Genomic DNA, 21,445 nt, shown 5'->3' with positions numbered 1-21,445 from the left:
GATGATACAACTGAAGCAGTAGAATTATACCATATTTTACTACTAAGTGAGAATAATCAGAAAATTTAGAAAACTTCTAGTGATGATGCCACTGCATAACAAAATTAAGAAGTGGTATAAATGCTTCGAAGACGGCAAAATGGCAATGGAGAGAAAATTACATTCTGGCAAGCGCAGGCCCTCAATAACGAGTAATGATCAAGTGATTAATAAAGTCTTTAAACAAAAAAAACAATCATTATCCATGAATGTTGAAGCAAGAGAATAAGCACATTTTGAAAGAAGTTTTGGCTATATGAGAAAGTCTACAATATTCTGTTAACAACAAAGCAGAAGCAAATCTGCATGGTACTTTACAAGACATGCTTGGCATTTAAGGACTACAACTCAGACTGCTGAAATACTTGTATCATAACTTTTCATGAGTCACATTACTAGCTATCACAAAGGAACTATGGTATGGTTTCTCATAACTCAAAAATTTTTCTTAAAGTGAAAAAAATAAAACATTAATGGTCTACAACAAAATCATGTTGACTATTTTTCTAGGACTTCTTTTAGAATGTTATACAAATAGTTACATAAATTCAGTCTTCAACACAAGGCACTGTCCCAAACGGAAAACAATTTTAAATTCACTTTACACGACCAAATGCTACCATTTCCTTCACTAAGCATATTAAATTAATATCAATAATTTAATATTATGCAGTAACTACAAGAATGAAATGACTAAAGGCCCGTCCACACAAGTACGCTCGAAACGTAGCTGACGAACGTGCTTTTACGTTACCAGCGCAAAAGAGTCCAAGCGAGTACGCTTGCGAAGAGTGCATTTAACCAATAGAATTATTTTGCGCAAAAATCACGTGACGCTGTAATATAGCGTCAACAGAGCTGTATCTTATTACTTCGCTGTGCTTCTGTATGTTTGCCGCAAGTTGTCCGAATCAGATGTTTTTTTTTTTATAGCTGAAACTTTACTATTAAGTGCAATTATTAAGCAGAGGCACAACCGCAAAAAATGGCAAGAATGGGTCCAAAAGATTTATTTAGAGCAACCTGTTCAAAGAGGTTTTTTTTTTTTTTTTTTTTGACTGCCTTGTTTGCAAAATGAATATCCGGAATTATTAAATTCCTACTATTAGCTCACACTCTCCCTATATCTTGTTCAAATTTTCAGTACATAAAATGCTTTTTATTCCCCCACTCAAGTTCAAATATAATTTTTTAAACTTGTAGTGAATGACACTTCATGTTAATACAGCTTTAGCTTTTTCACATATTAATTTTTTTTTAAATTTTTAATTAAAAAAAATTCTGTTTGTATTTTTATTTATTATTTTTTTTTTTTTTTTGTATTTTTTAATTTTTTTTTGTGGACCAAGTAGGAATTGACTTAATTTTAAAAAAAAATATATATATATATATTACTTGCTTTTTAATTACTTCAGAACCAGTTTGACAGACTTGCAGATTCGATATTGTATGAAAATTAGGATTTATAAAATTGGTTTGGAATACAATACATAAAGAGAATTAAATTACTTAATTCTCTTTATATACACCATCCACCATATAATAAAACCAACTTCACATTTTTTTAATTCCCCCTCAATTGGTCTTTTGTTTTTCGTTTTATTTATTTTTGAATTTAGAATGAGGTTCAAACTTTGGACAGTTTATGAGAAATTATGTACATGATAAAATATGCAATAAAGTAAAAATAAAGAGAGAATTTATAGATGATATATGATAAAGAGATACAGATATATTATTACATAAGGATTTCTATTTGCAATGCACATTTTTAAACTAAATTAAAAACAATAATAATAATGAATAAAATAAGAAATGAAAACAACAATAATAGGTAAAATAAGAATATAATGATTCATGATTAAATATAAAAAACACGTTTCAAAATGAGAAAAGTTAACTGAATTATATGCTGTCTACGGGTGAGGTTCGAACTTGCCACCTTTCCATTTGCAAAGCAGTGCGCTGACCACTCAGCTATCTGTGATAGTAGTATTTATGAAAAATAATGTAACAAGGAGAAGTCGCTGCAAAGGTAATTTAATTAAACTTTAATAAATGATTGCTGTATGACACAAGTTGTAACTTTCCTCCAAAATTTCATAATTGTATTTTATTGAATACTCTTTCACAGTCCACTGCTTTATTTTAGAAGTTGTTATATTGCTGAATTTAGTTTTTGGTGTATTTAATATTAGGATATTTATAGAGCTATCTATTACACATGATATAGGCAATATTTATAGTAATTAAGGAGAATTTTGTAAGGCAGAAACTTTGATTTCGTAGAAACTGTAATTTATTTAGGTTCCTATTACTTACGGTGTTATAAATAGGTGAAGCATATGGATATACTGGTCGGATCATTGCTTTATAAATATACAGTTTTCCCCTTTAATGAGAATTTTAAATTTATACCAATATATATGGTTTGAGAAATCTGAAGATGGTGTGAACAATGCTGATTATTTTATTGCTGTATACAGTTATGATATTTCTAAGCAAAAACTCATCTCTGTGTGGTTCTGATGCCATATTGAAACAGGTAAGCAAGAAGGTTTTCTGATTATGACAAGTGATAAGAACTCGGTCGGCTATTGGTTATACACGCGAGTCGCGGACGAAAAAGCTGAACAGGAGCGAACTCAGTTTTATGTATTCTGCGTCATGCGAATTTACGCCGGCATCAAAAAAGTTGCGTCAACTGCGTCGCGAGCGTACTCATGTGGACGGGCATTAAGAACATTATAAAAATTGAATTTACTTGGTAAAGCAACTCATCACAGCGAAGCAAATGAAAGAAATACATACAGAGTACATAAACATGCATCTAAACCATTCAAAAACATAAGTAAGATTAAAAAAAAAGAACTATCACATAATGGACAAACTTTACATTTTACAAATACAATTTCAATATATTGGCAATTTTAATAAAATTAATCAATGTTATAATGTTTTAAAAAATATTGTTGAAAGAAATTTTCTATAAAAATTTATCTTAAAATCGCCAAAATGTTGATAAGACGCCAAATTTGGAACCATTTATTAAATTATCCACATTCTCAAAAGTGAACAGTTGTTTAAGAACTCTTCACTAGAAAAAATGAAATAACTTTGAAATGCTTATGCTTCATTTCTTGTTCAGAAATTTAAGTATCCCACTGTTTATATTAGAAATAGAAACAACATATTCCATGAACCTATTCACACATAAAAAAGATATTTGCCAATGAATCACCAAAAATCCAAAATGTTAATTCACACTGAAAATGGCAGTCATGAAAACAGAAATTTCATATGATGAAAATTAAGGGTTTTTAAGGGCAAAAAAATCAATTAAAAAAAAAAAAAAAAAACCTAAGGACTTTAAAGGACCGTACAAACCCTGAATTTATAATAGTACATCATTCATAACAAATATTACTTCTATAGTATTTCAAAATAAAATGTAAAAACTAAGACTTACAATGATTAAGATACAATAAAATGCCAAACAAATATTAATTTAGAAGTCAAACAACAAAAATCAGCATTATATTTTCAAATTTTCACGGGAAGTTTCGATGGTCTTACCGAAACATCATTCTCAGCTGCAAAAGACCATTGAGCTTTTTGTTGTTTGATTTCTAAATTAATAAGAATTACAATGATTTGGAAAAAGATGTTTAACTCATATACAGGGTAATCTTAAATGTGATAAGGGATCAAAATAAACAGATTTTATGTGTATACAGAAATTGTACATGAAATTTCTTCATGCTTCATGTCTTCAATTCTTCATGCTGTATGTACAATTTGTTGGCACATTGTTGGTGTTATATTAAATGTGCTAAATGTTAACTACAATAACCCAGATGATTTATAATGAAGTAGTACTAAATTAATGGTCGGTAATAAGGCAAAGGAAGAATATTCAGATAATAGTACTAATACTGTGACTGCAATAACCCAATAAGTTATAATATGAAGATAATTTTGTGGTGTGACTAATAACCAAAAATTAAGTAAAATGAAATGGTCTTATCCATGTATAGTAACAAAATATGCTCAGCACAAATTTTAGCTGTGAAAAACCAGTTTTATTTCAAATCTAAAATTGCAATAGAAATATTGGCATTACAAAGAAATAATGGCTTCAGTCACAATGGCTTTCACAAATTCATCCATGAGATATATACACAAGAAGAAAAAAAAATGTGAAACTTGAAAACATCACTAAATACATGTGTCATTTTTTGATGTCATACTAGCAAGGCAATTAGCGCAAGATGAGGGCAAAAAGTATCCCGCTGTTCAAAAGATCACTTGAAGAAGCACGAGGAAAAGTCTGCCGACATGGCTTGATCGCATGCCCTTGTCTGAAAAATCTGACTGGAAATATATCAATGAACATCACAACATATGCTAATTGATCTTGTCGAACAGGGTGCCTATAGATCATAGGAGTAGATGAAGAAGAGAAATAACTATATATTCCAACACCATTATCACGTCTTTACCACTCGCACAAAATATTTCATGACGAAGCATCAGGAGAAAAATTACCCAGTTCTTGAAGGCCTCATTGTCAATTCCACAGAACACACTAGAAGGTGAGGCAAGGGGAGGAAAAAGAGAGCACATGACTTCAACCTACTCTTTTTATAGTTTATGCTGTGAAGGTTCGTTACCACCATCGAAAAGAAATTTGGATTGAAAAAAGGTAAAGACTTGCTGTGACAGTTGGTATGAAGTGATGGTACCTTATTGGCACAAAAAGAATTTTTTTTTTTTTCATATCTTCCTTGTGCAACAAGTAATTTAGAAGAAAAATAAAGTAAAAAGAAATAAATATTTTAATGATTCAAATTCAAAAGGTGCTCAAAAGTGCAACAACCAAGAGTAATACAACATTTGCAATGGCAGGACACAGATTAGCATACCTCGGGCATTTCATGCACATTTCCAGCAGTAACTAACAGTCTGGCTACTAAGCCTTCACTGGATTCAATGAGACTTTTATATATCCTGCTTTTCAATGTTCTAAATGAAGAAATCTATGCATATCAGATCTGGTTAGAAATGGCCAAAGAACTGGTCCACTTTGCCAAATCCAGGGACTATAAATAGCATGGAGGTAATTTCTGATGTTCCTCCTAAAAGTAAACCACCATTTCATCATGCTGCATCAGCATTTGTATGCAAAGAGGTGGTGGAACTTTGGAAAGAAATTTCAGCAGAATATCTTGTAGAAAAACATCATATGTGCCGCTGCTCAAGATAGAATAGGCAGAATATGCAGTCTTACTAAGCAGTCATATACACCATCAACCCAAATGTTAAATGGAAAAGGTTTTCTGGTAGGCATAAGCTCTCATGCCAAGTGAATTTTTAAATATAAATACCAAATTTGAAAAAGAAAAATCTCAAAAATAAAAACCAAAGTGAAAAATCTAAAATTTAGGCTTTAAAGTGCACATGTCTGGGTAGAGGGCTATGAGTGTTTAAAAGTTAGTTGTTCAATGTGCTGACATTTTTCCACAATGCAAAGATTACACACACAGATATCATTATTTAATGATAGAAACAACTGCTTTAGGCAATTTTGTATCTAAATCTGGTCAAAATGCAGTTGGATTCACTTTGTATTTAATGGACCCATTCATAATTTTTAGTTTTATAACATTTGGAACTTTTAAATTATTTACTTGATATACATAATTTTTTACTTTTAAGGTAAGTTTCATCAATAACAGGCAGAAAACTATTCACCTTAAAATGAATTGGAAAAATTAAACTTTAGTTTTCAGGTTAATCTCAGGAACCTCAGCGTGTTTTAATAATTGATCATTTACAGGAAACTCATCTATTATATATGAACAAGCAGCTAATAATTTTGCCTCGCTTTTATTTAATTGGGCATCTAAAGTACATAATTTTGGTCAATTAATAAATTCATTTTCTTTTTGCTCATTAAATTTTTTAAATACGGGATTCATTGGTTACTTTGATTATTCTGGATTTTTGATAATTAGTTTAAATTTAATAACATGGCAATACCGGGGCTTGGAGCTTCACTTATTATTCGGGTAGAATAATCCTGATCCACCAAAAAACTGGTGCCAGAGCAACTGCAACTTGTGTGGCCACATTGGGTGTTAGAATTTATGGGCGGCAAAAATTTTATAATTTAGAGGAACATCAATAGCAAAAATTAGGGATAACAGAAATTTTAGAATATAGGAGAGTCATTCGGCAACAAAATTTAGGACGTGCAGAGATTGCACAAGGTGACAAGATATCTAATGTTGGCCTAGTCTCCCTCCCAACCACAACCACTGAAGTACTGAAAGTGTAATCCTGGCCATGCCAAACCTAGTTTTTTTTTTTTTTTTTTTTTTTTGAAAAATTTGGCGTCTCATATGTCTTGACTAAACTCTCAAAGAATAATAGAGCTAAGCTGCAAAATTTTACCCTATTTACTACATAATCCTGACACTATAAGATACTGCTATATTTTTTTACCATGGAGTTATGCTCTTGAAAAAAAAAAAAAAAAAAGGCTTCAACGATTGAAATGAAAGTGAATGAGAGAATGACAAAACTTTTCAGCCAATTCAATTTTACATGGAAATCTTCATAACATCAGCAGAAGTTACTCTTTTCAGACAATAATTTGTTTTTGCAGGAATGAGTTTTAATTTCAAACAAAATAAATACACGTGCCGTAATTCTAAATAGGCAGAACTTTCTCAACTACCTAATAGTAATAATAAATGGATAAATTTTATAAAATATAGAATAAAAGTTCTTAACAAACCGTTTACTTGATGTGGTTTTAATTTTTCTATTAAATCAGGATGAACTTCCACTGTTTCTTCCTTAGACACAGGATCAACTTCTAAAACCAATTTTCGAGTTATAATTTCTTGACCATCTTGAGAGGTATCAACAATTACATTGTACTAGGGAAAGAAAAATGGCAGATTATTACATAAATAATATTTATACAATGTTATTTAAATGTATCAAGTCCTATAAAATATCAGATATGAGACAATGAAAATGAAATTCTTTCATGAGAAATTTTTTTTTTAATTTATCCTAACTTTAACCAAAAACATTAGTGACCAATATATCATAATGTCAGTATTACACATTTATCCTATCATCAATGTTCTCTTCTACTGCTCAGGAGCAACCAATGCATGCTTCTAAGGTGTAGTCCTTTTTTTATTTTTATTTTTTTTTTACAACAATGTAATAGATGTTTAACATTATGCACAGATAATCCAGCCTTAAAGGAAATTTCACTATCTATTGAAACCTGACGTGAAAAGAAGTATTCGAGTAAGGGACAGGAATCATGAGCTGTTGCCCGTGGTACAGAAACATAAAAAATTTGGCTTAGTAATCAGAATAAAATTGAAAAAAAGATATTTTGACCAAAATAAATTTTGAATGATATATGTACAGCTTAGTAAAATTTTAGCCAACCAGCAGCTGAGTGGTAAAGTTGCTGAACACTGGTAGTTCGGTCCGCGGTTCGAATCCCGCGAACGGGCTGGCTGCATGGCCGTTTTCGTGGTTTTCCCCCATGTGTAACATGTATATGAGCCAGTTTCCCTTAGAAAGTCCTCCACGAAGGCATTCCTCCCTTTAAGCAGATAGCCCTTGAGGCTTTGCCATAATCACACACACATAGTAAAATTTTATTCAAAGGTATACTTTCTGAAAAGCTTCACATCAAGTCTAATTATATTAACTCATGGATTTGCAGACAAAGTCGAAATAAGCTTTACCATTACTGTTACTACTGCTATAATTTATTATGCTAAGGCATGTTCATCATATTCATTCAAAAGAATCATATTTAAGAAGGATGAAAAGTTTTGAACCTCACCGAAAGAAACAGTGACAGGTAGTGAAATTTTGTAAGATGACCATACTATACTATACACTGCAAAGATGACATCCATCCTAGTTTGTACGGAATTGAACGTCATTTCTGTGGAAATCAGTTACATTGGCATACAAGGCCTGTTGTTCATTTTGTTTTCTTTTGTTACAAGATATTTTAAATAGCACAGTATTACATGTGAACATTCATATAACATAATTCAATACTATATACTCATATAAGGGAAATTATATATGTATACACATATATGCATTTGGCAGTGCATTAAATGAATACCGCATTTGGTGTATAAATAAGTCAAATATGCTACATTTAAGTGATGACAATCAATGTCAAAGAAAGATTTTTACACTACAGATATATATAAATGATATTATGCAACATTGTTATTGGTATTTCATGTGTTAAATTGGCATATTTACTATATTGGAATGAACACTTATATTACAAAAGTTAGCTAACTGTATGAAACAATGTATTACACCAGATGAGTACAAATATTTGTATATGTCAAGAAGTTGATTCGAGAGAACAAAGATTTTTATAATAAAACAGTTAAATAACTATATATATATATAAAAAGAAAAATTTTTAAAATATATGTATATATATATATGTATGTGTGTGTGTGATATTTTGCAGCAGTTGTGATGAAGCTTGGCATTAAAGTTCAGGCATTGCTTTTGCAGAGTGGTAAGGTGAAATCCAAATGACGAGACAAGATGATTTAGCTTTTAATTACACATCTTTATTCCATAGCTTTAATTCAATTTTCACCATAGATCATGTTTTACTTCATATGAAATTCTCCAAATTACATATTCAAAGTGATTTAAACTAAGTACGAAAGTACGATTGAATTTAAACTTTCTGTATCATAACTAATTCTAACAAAAGGAAAGATTAGTTAGGCAGCAGCGAGAAGTATAGCACGAGGAGACGTGAGCATTCGTTATTTATAGTAGCGGTTATGTAACAGGCACAAATATATTGGAAATTACTGGTCTCGGGGGAAGATCCTGAATCGCAGAAAGTTAATTAAAGGTTGCTGGTTCGTAAAGAGCAAAGCTGTCCTATTTTTTATATTTTACATTATATATATAGTTATATATATATAAAGAAAAAATTAAATACTTATATTACAGCAGCTGAAACCATAATTTAGTTACTTGGGAAATGACTGCGATGAGAGCTGTTCCAGATTACTGCATTTTTGCAGCGCAGTAGGTAGTGATAGCATGTAGTTTCAATAGAGCAACATTGTTATTTTGAATTATTCCGCCATGCTGCACGAAATATGGGTGCTGGTTTTTATAGATGGAACTTCGTCAAGCAGCATTCAAAGTAATAGTGGTTTGGATTGCCCACTTTCGCACAGTTGCAGATGTCTGTGTTGGATAAACCAAACCTATGCAGATAGGCTTTGTATGATACTTGTCCTGTTAGGAAATGTGACATGCTGCCAGTTTTGCTCTACAGATCCATGCTTACACTTAAAAGTGTGTACGTCGACCTGTTGTGGCATCATTCCAGTGGGTTTGCCATTGTCTTATGAGAAGTTTGCATGTGGAATGCTTTAGCAGCGAGATTGGAAGTGTTGTTGGACACTTAAGTAAGGATGCGCTACTGGCAGTTTCTTTAGCCACAACGTCTGCACTTTCATTTCCTAGTATTCCTATGTGTGCTGGCACTCAACAGAGTACAGGACGAAAAGGTATAGGGATACCGAGGAGAGTTCTCTGTATTTTGTGAACCAGAGGGCTCCTGCTGTGCATGCTTGAAAGTGCTTGGAGGCTTGAGGCAGTGTCTGTATAAATATGAGTTTGATTACGACCATTCCTACGACTGTGGCTGGTTGCTGCATGTAAGGCTACGAGTTCTGCTTGAAACACTGAATTACTTTCTTTCAGTCTTCGTTTCCAGAAGATAATGCTGCCTTTGTCCAATTCGCAGAATCCACATCCTGTGCCAGCGTCTGTCTTAGATCCATCAGTGTATAATGCATGATCATTTTCGCTGGAGAATCTGAGTTTATATGGATGGTGTTCATTAGATCAAATTGTGCTGGATGACAAAGATAACGAGATTTGTATTTTTCATGGTCTGAGTGGATTATGCTCTGTTCCCACAGTGATGTATTTTTATTAAGCTTTGTAGCTCTTATCACTGCGGCTTCCCTCTCGACTACAAGATCAAGAGAGGGAAGACCTGCTATGACTTGTAGAGCAAACATTGGAGCAGTCCGATAGGCCTGACAGATGAACAGTTGATTTCTTTGTATGGAAAGAAAAGTTTTCCTCGTGGTAGAAGTGAGGTTCTCACCCCAGATAGAGGCTCCGTACAAAATAATGCATTTCAAAATGGTTTTGTACCAAGATTTCAGGAGATTTGCCGGAATGCCCCATTTCATACTTACAGTATGTTTCATACCGTTAGTGAGATTGCACAATGCGCTGCCTGAGAATTTTAAGATGAGGAGTCCATGAAAGTTTATTATCAAAGGAGAGATCTAGGTATGCCATTTCTGAGACTTCTTTTAATGAATATCCCTGTAGTTTTAGATGGGTTCTTCTCCTAAGGGGATGACGACGTCCTAATATCATGGCTTGTGTTTTTTCTGCACTTACTTCAAGTTTATGCTCCTTGGCCCATTGAACAAAGATATCTAGACAATCCTCCGATCTTTGTTGGATGTCACTGTGGCCCACTACAATCATCATCACATGCCAGAATCTTGACTTCGTGAAGGTTGTTGAAACACTGGAATGCAATGTTCGCAAGTTGAAACACTGGAATGCTAAATTCTACAGGGTCAGACCTAAGCATGAACGCTGAGGACAGCCACGAGTAATTTTTTTTTTTGGTGATGATGTCATTATTCAGCGTGATCTGGACTTCTTTGTTGTCCAGGTAAATTCTAATAAGATCTATTATCACACCAGGGCAGGAAAGAGAGGACAAGCTGCTGATAATGTCTGGCCACCAGATGGTGTCGAACGCTCCCTGGATGTCAATGGAAATGATGAGAGAGTGCATGTCTGTGCTCTTATTATTTGTAAGATAACTGAAAATTTTGCAAAATGTTATAAAATTAATGTTTCTTTTTCTGTTTTTCTGAAGTCGGAAATTACTTGTCAAAGAAGAAAATGGTACCGAGGGAATGATCCATAACCTCTGTCAGAAACATGTCATTGTAACAGAAATTTGCCAGGGCCTGCTGTAGACGTTAGAAAATGAAGCTCATTATCTGCAACTGTTAAACAGTGGATTGCTGTTTTTATAAGTGGAAGCAAAATCAATTTGGATGAGCCATGAAAGGATATGCAACTAAGACAGTAATACAGAAAAAACATCAACACTGAGCTTGATACAATCACGAATGATCATCAAGTTACTATGAAAACAGCATCTGAACATTCACAGATCTTGATGAACATGTACAATGGAAAATTACTTTACTTTTATATTGCTAATAAGAAAATTTTCAAAAAGCAATACATCCTACATCAAAAGCTGTCCATGTTTGATGGCTCCCCAGAAACTTTACTCCAAAATATGAATGATAATGGAGTTGCATTCACAGTTTAACCTCCAGCTGATGGAAGCTGGAGCTTTACATTAGATAGGAGCTTTACATTAGATAGTGTTCAAATGGAGGAATGTATGCATTTGAAATTTGGTGGCTCTAGGTGCTGTTGCTTTCCACAATGTATGTATGTACTTACACATGTATATACATACACATTATATACATATGAATACACATACATACACAGTCTTCATTATTTAATAACAAAGATTACATATCCTAGTATTTTTAATAGTTTCCTGCTATTTATTTAGTATTTTAATATTTCAGAGTTAAATGACTATGCTTTAAAAATAATACATCATCTTTTTTATAAAGACCATAATAGTTTTAATAATAATCATGTAAGTGGTAATCAAACCAAGATTTCTGAATAGAAGCAGCTAGCATACAGTAACTATCGCTTAATTAACCTATGTGCTCCAACCAAGTACAAAACTATATTATTTTAGCAGTGATAAGAAATACACACATAATTACAAAAAACTCTCAAACACAAGGTACTTAAGTTCTTGCAGAGTAGAATTTCTTTAATCCATACAGCTCAGAACTAAAATGTCCCTGGATTAGTGAATTCTGTGGATCACAGGCCATGCCTTTTGAATTTATTTGCAATATTTTTCTAATTTAAAAAAAATATTTAGATTATTTGCACATAAATAATTAAAACAATCTCATGTTGATATATTAAGAATTTTTAAATGTAAAACAATCTTATTTTTAAATATAATTATACACACGCATTTATATAATAAATGATTAATTTTATATTTGTGGACAATCCATGGTTGCTTGTTTCAGCATTTTAAGTTTCTCTTTCATCATTATTATTATTTTAAAGTCTAGGTATTGTCATTATTTTCCGGTGTATGATAAAATTTTGTTTTTTGGGAAAATTTAGATATTTTTGGTCTACTGCTTAACTCCCATCGACAGTAATTTTTGCTTTCTCATTATCAGATTTGGGTCTTGAATTTTTATCAACTGGATTAAACACATTTGAAACAATGCCATCATCAGTCAACTGTATGTAATAGGAACCTCACCTTTGAAAATTATCGTATCTAAAGCATGTTCTTTTCTTAAAAGCACAGGTAAATACCATTTTTTTTTTTTTTTTTTGGTAAAGTTTCAGCAAACTTTTGCATGAGATTTTTTAAAACCTGAAAAGTCTGTTTCATTTTCACTTTCAATAATGAGTGCCAATTGCTACAAAATCAATAATTATTCACAATCTGCTATTTCAAGAAACTCATGAATAAAATAATTCAGGTTTAACAGACATGAAAAATAAATTAAACAGAAATAATGTCAGAACAAGAGGGAAATACAGCAGAGAGAAAGAAAGAAATGAGAGGGAATTCCTAGAGAATGAAAGACCTCTTTTACAAAAAAATGTACTGAAATATTTGACATATATAAAAACTGCATATCCACCAGGGAAAATATTTAAAAAAATATTCTTATGCTCTTAAATTATAGTGAAAGTAAATAATACTGTTCATAAACACCGTACCTTTGCTACTTCCCTTCATTACATTTATCTGTTAGCAGTAATACAAAAAATTTGTTAGAATTGAAATTTTGGATTTTACTTTTAAAAAATTCTGCATCATTTAGGCTTTTTTCTTTGACATTTTCCCATTTTTCATTTAAAAAAAATCTCAATAAATGCCATTCTGAAGAATTTTTTTCTATTTGCATGGATTATTAAAAAATAAATAAAAAGAAGTTTCGATAAGGCTTAGAGATGTAAAATTTGAACTCAGAAATAAATTCTTTGTAAATAAGTATCAGACAGATCGATGTATTTAAAATTAATTTTAGAAAATTATTAAATGTACCCTTAAAAGTAGAGATGTATCTAAAATGAAATCCAAATATTCGGCTTAGCCTCAAGCTCAGGCCATTGTGCAGTTACCCTTTGTAGATTATGTTAACTGTAAGTTGTATTTTTTAGATCCTCTTCCTGATTCTGCCAAGTTTTTATCATTTTCTCAGCTGGGGGTTGCTCGAATGCCTCTCTGAAGCCCTGTTTCCATGTTCTTTAGCATACGCAATCAAACGTAGCTTGTATACTATGTTATCGCAATTCCGACGTTGTTCTTTGAGCCATAACTGGCAACAAATTTTAAAAAATTCAACAGTAGAAATTTCACGCATTTAAAAGTCGTTCACAAAAATTAGAAAGTTTAAACGAACCCAGCTGTGATTATCAAACACAGCGCATGCACATTCACTGAACTCTATTTAACTGTAATATTTCCACACGCCAAAAGGTGTTGAGATATTTGTAATCGCATTCTTACTAATTAAAAGGAAGTATAGCTTTCTGTCACGTCCGGAACAAGGAAAAATATGCATAGCTCCGGATAATATGAGTATCGACGTATAAGACGCACCCCGTTTTTCAGATCTATTTTCAAAGAGAAAAAGTGTGTCTTATACACCGACAAATATGGTAATTAAATTTTCCAATGAAAATAAGCAATTAATAAAGCGTTTATTTTGTTAAAAAATTAATTTGCATATATGTATAACAAAAACTGTCAATAAATTCATCCCAGAACTGAATTTTCTGAAACTCAAAACTTTGTTTATGTAGGTTCAAAAATACGCCAAGATTGAAGGGATTTGCAAATTATTGGAATTCCATACAATGTATTATTAGAGCGTCATTTGCTTATATATCTTGAAATGAACAATTTTCTCCAAATTGTTCATTTTAGATTATATACCAGACTTTTCATTTACTCCCCCCCTTAAAAAAAAAAATAAAAAAAAATAAATAAATAAATAAATAAAATATGCAATTTACCAGAACTGTTTACTTTGATCAAAAAAACTATTTTTTATTACCCATCAACAATTACCAGCATTAAGACTGGGTTTATTAATAATAATACTAGATATAATTAAAAAGATATTTATATTTAATTAAAATTAAACACACTGTTTCAAATAAAAATGCTTCATGTATTTCAAATATAATTTTTATGCTTGATGACAACTAATATACTACTAGAGATTCAGAATTCATATTGCATACACATGACATTTTTATACATAAGTAAAACACCCAAACCATATTTAAAATGTCTATTCCATTAAGAAAACCCTCTAATTCAGTTGATTAGCAGTGTCTCACTTTCCATCACACTAATACTTCATTTCAAATAAATTCACTATAAATATGTATGACTTTGAAGTGTTATACAACAAAAAGTAAATGAAAGAGGATTCAAATATCTTGCAATGATATCAATTTTATATTGATAAAGAATTTGTTACAGTGAAAATGCATACCAATTTTTGCCTTTCTAGAACCCTTTTTTTCCTTTCACTTTCTTCTAGTTGGGCTTCTTTTGTTTCTTGAGCTAAATTTTTCTCTGATATTATTTTTTTAATATTTTTTCTGCCTTTTCCTGAAGGAGTATCTTGTGACTATTGAAGAAAAATGCATAAATTTATATATATAAAATTTATAATGCTATAAAAATTATGATCTATCTATACATAACAATTAACAATGTTAGAATGTAGTTAGATTAAAAATAAATACATGCATGCAATAAATAACATAGTAAAAGAAATTATTAAGCAGTTAATACTTAAAAAACGTCTCATTCTCAACAAGAGCATAATATATATATACAAACAACAAATACAACATTACACTCAACAATATATATTGTTACAAATTTTGTACTTAGATACTTTTAGTAGAATTATATGTAAAATTGTTGTATTTTTCTGTGTAATGTAGCACAAGACAAATTTTAAGAGGACGCTATGATGGAAAAGTGAGAATACACAAGCAAGTACGTTTAACATTGAGTAAATGGGTATCATGGTAATTTGGCGACATCACCAAGCTGACAACGTTTTTGACAACTTATCATGTCGCCAAATTCGGCAAGAAATGGCCAAAAGTAGCCAGGTTTGGAAACCATTTGGTTCAGTCTCTGCATCACCATAATATGCATTGAGACTGACTAAATGTTAATTGACCACGATGTTAGCTGTAACTGTAATTTCACCCTCATATTTCTTTCCAGTAATTTCAAGAAGCAGAAAGTACTAGAAATATCTCACGGCCGCTTGAAAAACTATTTAAGGACGAAGACGGACTCACAGCAACAATAACTGCTCTCACGTATTGCTGTTGTGAGTTGTTTACTTCCGTGTGAACTAAGATATCCGAGTTAGCTTTCTCTTTAGATGTGTTTTGCATTGCAGTGTATTTTTGAAGTTTGAATTGCTTTTAGTACTTTGAAGCATAACTATTTGTTGTACTGTGTGACACCATGACACCTGTATGATTACTTCTGCAGAAAATTGGAGAGTTCTGAAATATTTCTTTTGATAAAATAAATTTTATTAACCTATTATCAGACTTGTATATTCAATATATTACAAACCTGTAAGTATGCAACACTATATATAACCCATCTTTCCGAATTATTTCCAGCACTCAGTAAACATATTGAATTTAGATATATGGATAACCTATCTTAAATATTCATTTTTGCAAAATTTTAACAAATATAATTATAAAATTTTCATAGAAATTAATTGCAATCCCACAAATAATAATCCTGTTTCCAATTTTATAAAAATTATGATCAAATTGATAAATTTAATCTTACTTTTTTAAATACACTGAAAACCTTATCACTTTTAATGAGTTAAATGAAACAGCCAACATTTATTCTAAGTGTAAAACTTAATAAAACCAACTCCAATAATTTTGAAATTAATTACCTGCACATTAAAACTCTCAACAGTAATTAAAATTTTTGTCCTACTATTCAACTTATTCACTAGAATTCCAATATTTCCAAAAAAGTTTTTGAAAACACCATTATCAACCACATACCAAGAATAAAAAATATTTGTACTTCACTTGATTGCATTAACTAAGAAATTCAATATCTAAAAATCACACATATTAATAAACTAATTCCTTTCAGTTTTATTAGCTTAATTCTCTAAAAATTACACATTAGGTCATTTTAATTTTACTTTGCACATATTCCCTCCATACATAAACCACAAAGTTTTTTATAGCAACACAGACTTTTCTTCCTTCAGATTTTACTTTCTTTTTCAGATTAATTTATTTAAAATGATTAATTTATTTGAATTCACTACTTCAATTTTATTTTCTCAATTTCCAACATATTACATTTCAAGCATATAAATAACTATGTTTTAAAACAGTCGTCTTTCATTTATATTTTTTTAGCAGTTTTTTTATTTCATTTGTTTAAAATTTAGCTCATTGCTCTTAATTTATTTGTATAGCACACTGATCTTTATTTTTCCCAGTGGAATTCTTTTTACGAACTATATATATATATAATGTTACGAAATGTTCACCTGCTGAGCTAGGTTAGAGTTGCACCTGCTGAGCTAGGTAGAGAGATCCATTTTTTGCAAAAAAAAGGCAGGGTTGCCAGATTCGGCACAAAAACAACCATTTGGCGACATGCCATAGATGGCGTGGGAACATCCTAGAAGAAATTCTTACCGGTGTTCCCAAGAATGTTCTCAAAGTTAGGTCAAAAGCTATAAATGCTCTATTCATATGCGGAATATCGGGAGAGTATCTAAGCAGTATGTTGAGTTCAGTAGTAGTGTCTTGAGTTCAGAGATTAGCTTGAAAGTGACTGAACCGAGTCAGAAACTGTACTTGAGTGCTTTCCGTAAAGCTGTTTTCACCATTATAGCCTGAAGGCTGTGTTACTGATTGTTTCTGCGTGTTTATTGTAGTTTTTCGACCACTGTAAATATGTCTTTGGAACTTTCCTGTGTAATACTGGCGAATAAATTGTGTTTTTATTTAAAATTTAATTGCTTTTTATTTTGAAATGTTTATGGTTTTGTTTTAGGCCCTTCCTTTTGGGGCGCAGCCCACCTTTCATAATTTAATTTTTATTTAATGTTTATCTCTTGATTAATTTATTAATTAATTTTTCAGATACTGCATTCGACTATCATCTTAATTTCAAACTCCTCAACTCTTACATATGGCAACAGTCCTTTTACATTCTTCATTTTAATTTGGAGATTTCCCCTTTCTGTCCTAAAAAATAGTAAATATTCAAAACATAGCAATCTTAACTGTTTCATTTCAAAATTAATCCACAACATGTCATCTCGCACTACACGCCGCAATGCAGTTATATTTTACCCGATCACTGACTAAAATTTCAGATTAAGAACCAAAACATTTTTACAATTCTCTCATGCTTCTTCTAAATGTGCTATCCCTTTCCCACTTTCCCTTACTTATGCTAGTATGCGTCACTCATACCTATAACATATACACTAATAACTATATTGTCCACTGCCTAAAGATCTGCTAAGCTATAAAAAATCGTGGAATGCATATTGCACCCATAATGATATGGATTCAAATACTGAATCAAATATTGAAGAATTGCTTTATCTAATAATAAAATTACTTTGAATTTGGGTACAACTGTCATTCTTCTAATTATGCCTTGCTAAGTTACGTAAATGTAATACACCGTTTGCAATCCATTACAGCTATCATATATATATATATATATATATACAGTCAAAAGTCTTTAATCCGGACATCCATAATCCGGACCTCAAAGCTACAAACTTTCTGCGCATTCATAAACGCATAATGCATTTACGCATACGCATAATACCTTTACGCATGCGCGTTTAATGTATAATGGATGGTATAAGCTAAGATAAAATTATCTAATTATCTATTTCAGTTAATGTTGCAGATTGCATTGTTCCTTAATCTTCTAATGGGATCTGGCTTATTATTTTTTGCAGACTGTTAGAGAAATTTTATAAAAGTTAGCTTGAACTTTCGATTATGACAAAAAGAATTTCCGATTCTGTAGCTACCAAAGGATTTACAAAGCGAAAGTATGTTTCGATGGCCATCAAACAAAAAGTGGAATTGGTGCAAAAAAAATGGATAAAGGCATATCCTTTGTTTCTCTAACCATTCCGAAATCTGTTTATCAATTTTACGTTGCTCTGCGCGGGGGGGAGATTGCCAAAGCCCTGACAAATCCGGATTAAAGACTTTTGGCTGTATATATATACAGTCAAAAGTCGTTAATCCGGACTCGTCGGGACTTCGGCGATTCCGGATTATCGATTTTTCCGGATTATAGATCATCAGTTTAAATCTCGTAAGATGGCATGCAGAAATTATAAAATTAAAAATATGAAACCAAAATTTATTAAATAAAGAACAATTATAATCTAAAGGGTATCAAAATTTACAAAAAAAAAAAAAAAAAAAAAAAAAAAAAAACCATTTGGCGACATGTCATAGATGATTATTTATTTGTTTACTTTATTAAACATTTCTTTCAATGTAAGTTGTTTAAGTTGCTTCGTTTTATGTGATAATACTTTCTCTTTAATTCTATAAACAGACATAATTTCTTGTTCAGTTACAAAGTTCCGCTGTTCAAGTCCCGTTAATTGCTGTGCCGAGAATACCGACTAACTTCTCAATTGAAATTTTTTCGTTTTCACTAACCTCTCTGTCACATTCTTCATGTCTTTATCCATTTTTTGCAGCAATTCCACTTTTTGTTTGATGGACATCGAAACATACTTTCGTTTTGTACGATCCTTTGGGAGCTCCAGAATCGGAAATTCCATTTGACATAATCGAAAGTTAAAGTTTACTTTTATAAAATTGCTCTTACAGTCTGCTGCAAAATAATAAGCCGGATCCAATTCGAAGATTAAGGAACTACGCAATCATCAACATTAACTGAAATAGATAATTAGATAATTTTAGCTTATACCGTCCGTTATACATGAAACGCGCACGCGAAAACGTTTTCTGAGCTTGCTCACACGCATATGCGCAGTCGTAAAAGGTCTTACGTGCACGCGTAAACGCCTATGCGCATGTGTCAACGCGCCGCACGTGCAGAAAGTTTTTAGCTTTGAGGTCCAGATTATAGATCATTCCGGATTATGGGTGTCCAAATTAATGACTTTTGACTGTATATACATATATATGGGGGGGAGGCATATTCATTGATGCCATTTGATTCTGCTTCTACCTAGAGATATGACACCATCTGATGCCAGTGTGCAGCACAGAGCAGCAGAGAGGCTGCAAGACTTTGTGGGAAACAGACAGTTTCCTTCGAGGCTCAAGTTCCTTGTAAGGCAAGCTGACGACGATGTACTATAGCTAGCCATATGAGGGTAAGACGTGCCCTGCCTAGTTTATATCGAGGACTGTTACAGGATTTAAGACTTCCAGTTATGCCCTCATAATTGACAGTTCTGTGAAACTTAATCACTACGTGAACTGTGTCTCTTTGTCAACGTTACTTAATTGCGGGGTTATGGCTGCTTAGGTCAATATCATTTATCACCAGTTATATGTTCATTTCAGCATTAATCATAATTTCATTCATCTCATTAATTTTATAATAAAATAGTTATTTTTAACTCATGCTATAATATGTTCCGAATAATTGGTAAACTCACAAATTTCTTCTGCCCAACAGTAGTGCAAACTATTCTAAGTGTTGAATTGTCCATTGCTAGACTGTTTTCAGATTACAATTCCAAAGTACTGGATTACCAGTTGAAGACGATCATCTGTCGGGTGAATAGAAAACTTCCTTTTCAATATGAAATTAGTAAAAATTCCAGGACTGAGAGCAGCTTTAAAGAAGGGTAAAAGTTCCGAAATCAGAATTTTGCATAAGTTTATTTTTAATGCTGAAGGTGACCGAAATAACTGTAAAAGATGACATGAATTTCCTGGCTTTACATTTAAACCAGATTCTGAAGAATTTAACAAGCAAATAGCTAACAGTAAAGAATAGCTTTTCTTTAAATGAGTTAATTAAAGTTCATAATCTACTATGCATAAATTCAGAGGGTTTGAAAATGAAAGTAGCAACCTGAAGTGTCTTTTTTTTTTTTTTTTTTTTTTTTTTTTGTGTGTGTGTGTGTGTGTGTGTGTGTGTGTGTGATTTAGTGATTTATCTTACTATTTGAAAATATTTTGCATGAAGAAAATTGTGATATTGAAGACGAAACTGTTAATAGAATTTTTGAAGTAATGCTTAATGATAATCAAAGAGACAATCCTGGTTTTAATGAGCCTAAAGTAAATAACAGTATGCAGTTTCCAATTCAAGATCATTTTAAACTCATCTCAGTTTTTCGGATATTGAAAGTATTGTTAATCCCTTTTCTGATAATGCATAAGACGATGTTGATAAATGGATTGATGAATTTGAAGATGTTATAAATTCTTTAAAATTGAATGATTTGCATACATTAGTTTTTACTAAAAGATCATTAAAAGGTGAAATTTATTCACCTATTTGTTCAGGGTGAAACTAAAGTTAATGACTGGAATAAGTTAAAAAAGCTTTTGAAATCTGAATTTGGTAAAGCTTTTAATTCAGCTGAATTGCATGAAATGTTGTGTAAGTGTAAATTAATGCCCAATGAATCTTTAGATGAATATTTTTTGAAAATGAAAGAAACGTGTTCGTGAGGTAACATTGAAAATGCTTCTTTAATTAAATATGTCATAGACTGTATTCCAAATTTGGCGGAAAATAGTCTATGGTTGCAAAACAATACCTGAATTAAAAAAAGGACTAAAAGTTTATGACAAAATGAGAGCAGATAATAAGTTTAAAAACCAGAAACCGAAAGTAGTGTGGTGGTCATAAGGAGCGTGCCTCCGAGTGTGTGCTGAAAAAATATTGTAACCCAAGGTAGAAGCGCACAGAGAAAAGAGAGAGACAGACCAGCTGTTCGAGGAGGAAAAACACGCATTTTCTTGAACTAAATATCGTTTTTTGCTGTGTAATATGTCTTCTGAAAGTTCTGGATTAATACAGTGAAAACATTTAATG

The 21,445-nt window shown here is 31.6% G+C and overlaps 1 protein-coding gene across 3 annotated transcripts in view; it reads right to left on the bottom strand.

The window, feature by feature from the left end:
- LOC118206101 (uncharacterized) overlaps positions 1-21,445 on the bottom strand; it is a 279,989-nt gene that overhangs the window by 175,620 nt on the left and 82,924 nt on the right. For all 3 annotated transcript variants that reach the window (XM_085817487.1, XM_085817486.1, XM_085817488.1), the window contains 2 exons: positions 14,838-14,975; positions 6,842-6,986 (listed from right to left, as the gene is read on the bottom strand). In XM_085817487.1, coding sequence (XP_085673613.1) covers positions 6,842-6,986; positions 14,838-14,975 — 283 coding nt within the window. The remainder of the gene's footprint in view (positions 1-6,841; positions 6,987-14,837; positions 14,976-21,445) is intronic.

This window comes from Stegodyphus dumicola, chromosome 5 (assembly GCF_044657685.1).
Source record: "Stegodyphus dumicola isolate Sdum_Otavi_A_Nest chromosome 5, ASM4465768v1".
NCBI classification, from domain to species: domain Eukaryota; kingdom Metazoa; phylum Arthropoda; class Arachnida; order Araneae; family Eresidae; genus Stegodyphus; species Stegodyphus dumicola.
This window is presented reverse-complemented; position numbering and strand designations above follow the sequence as displayed.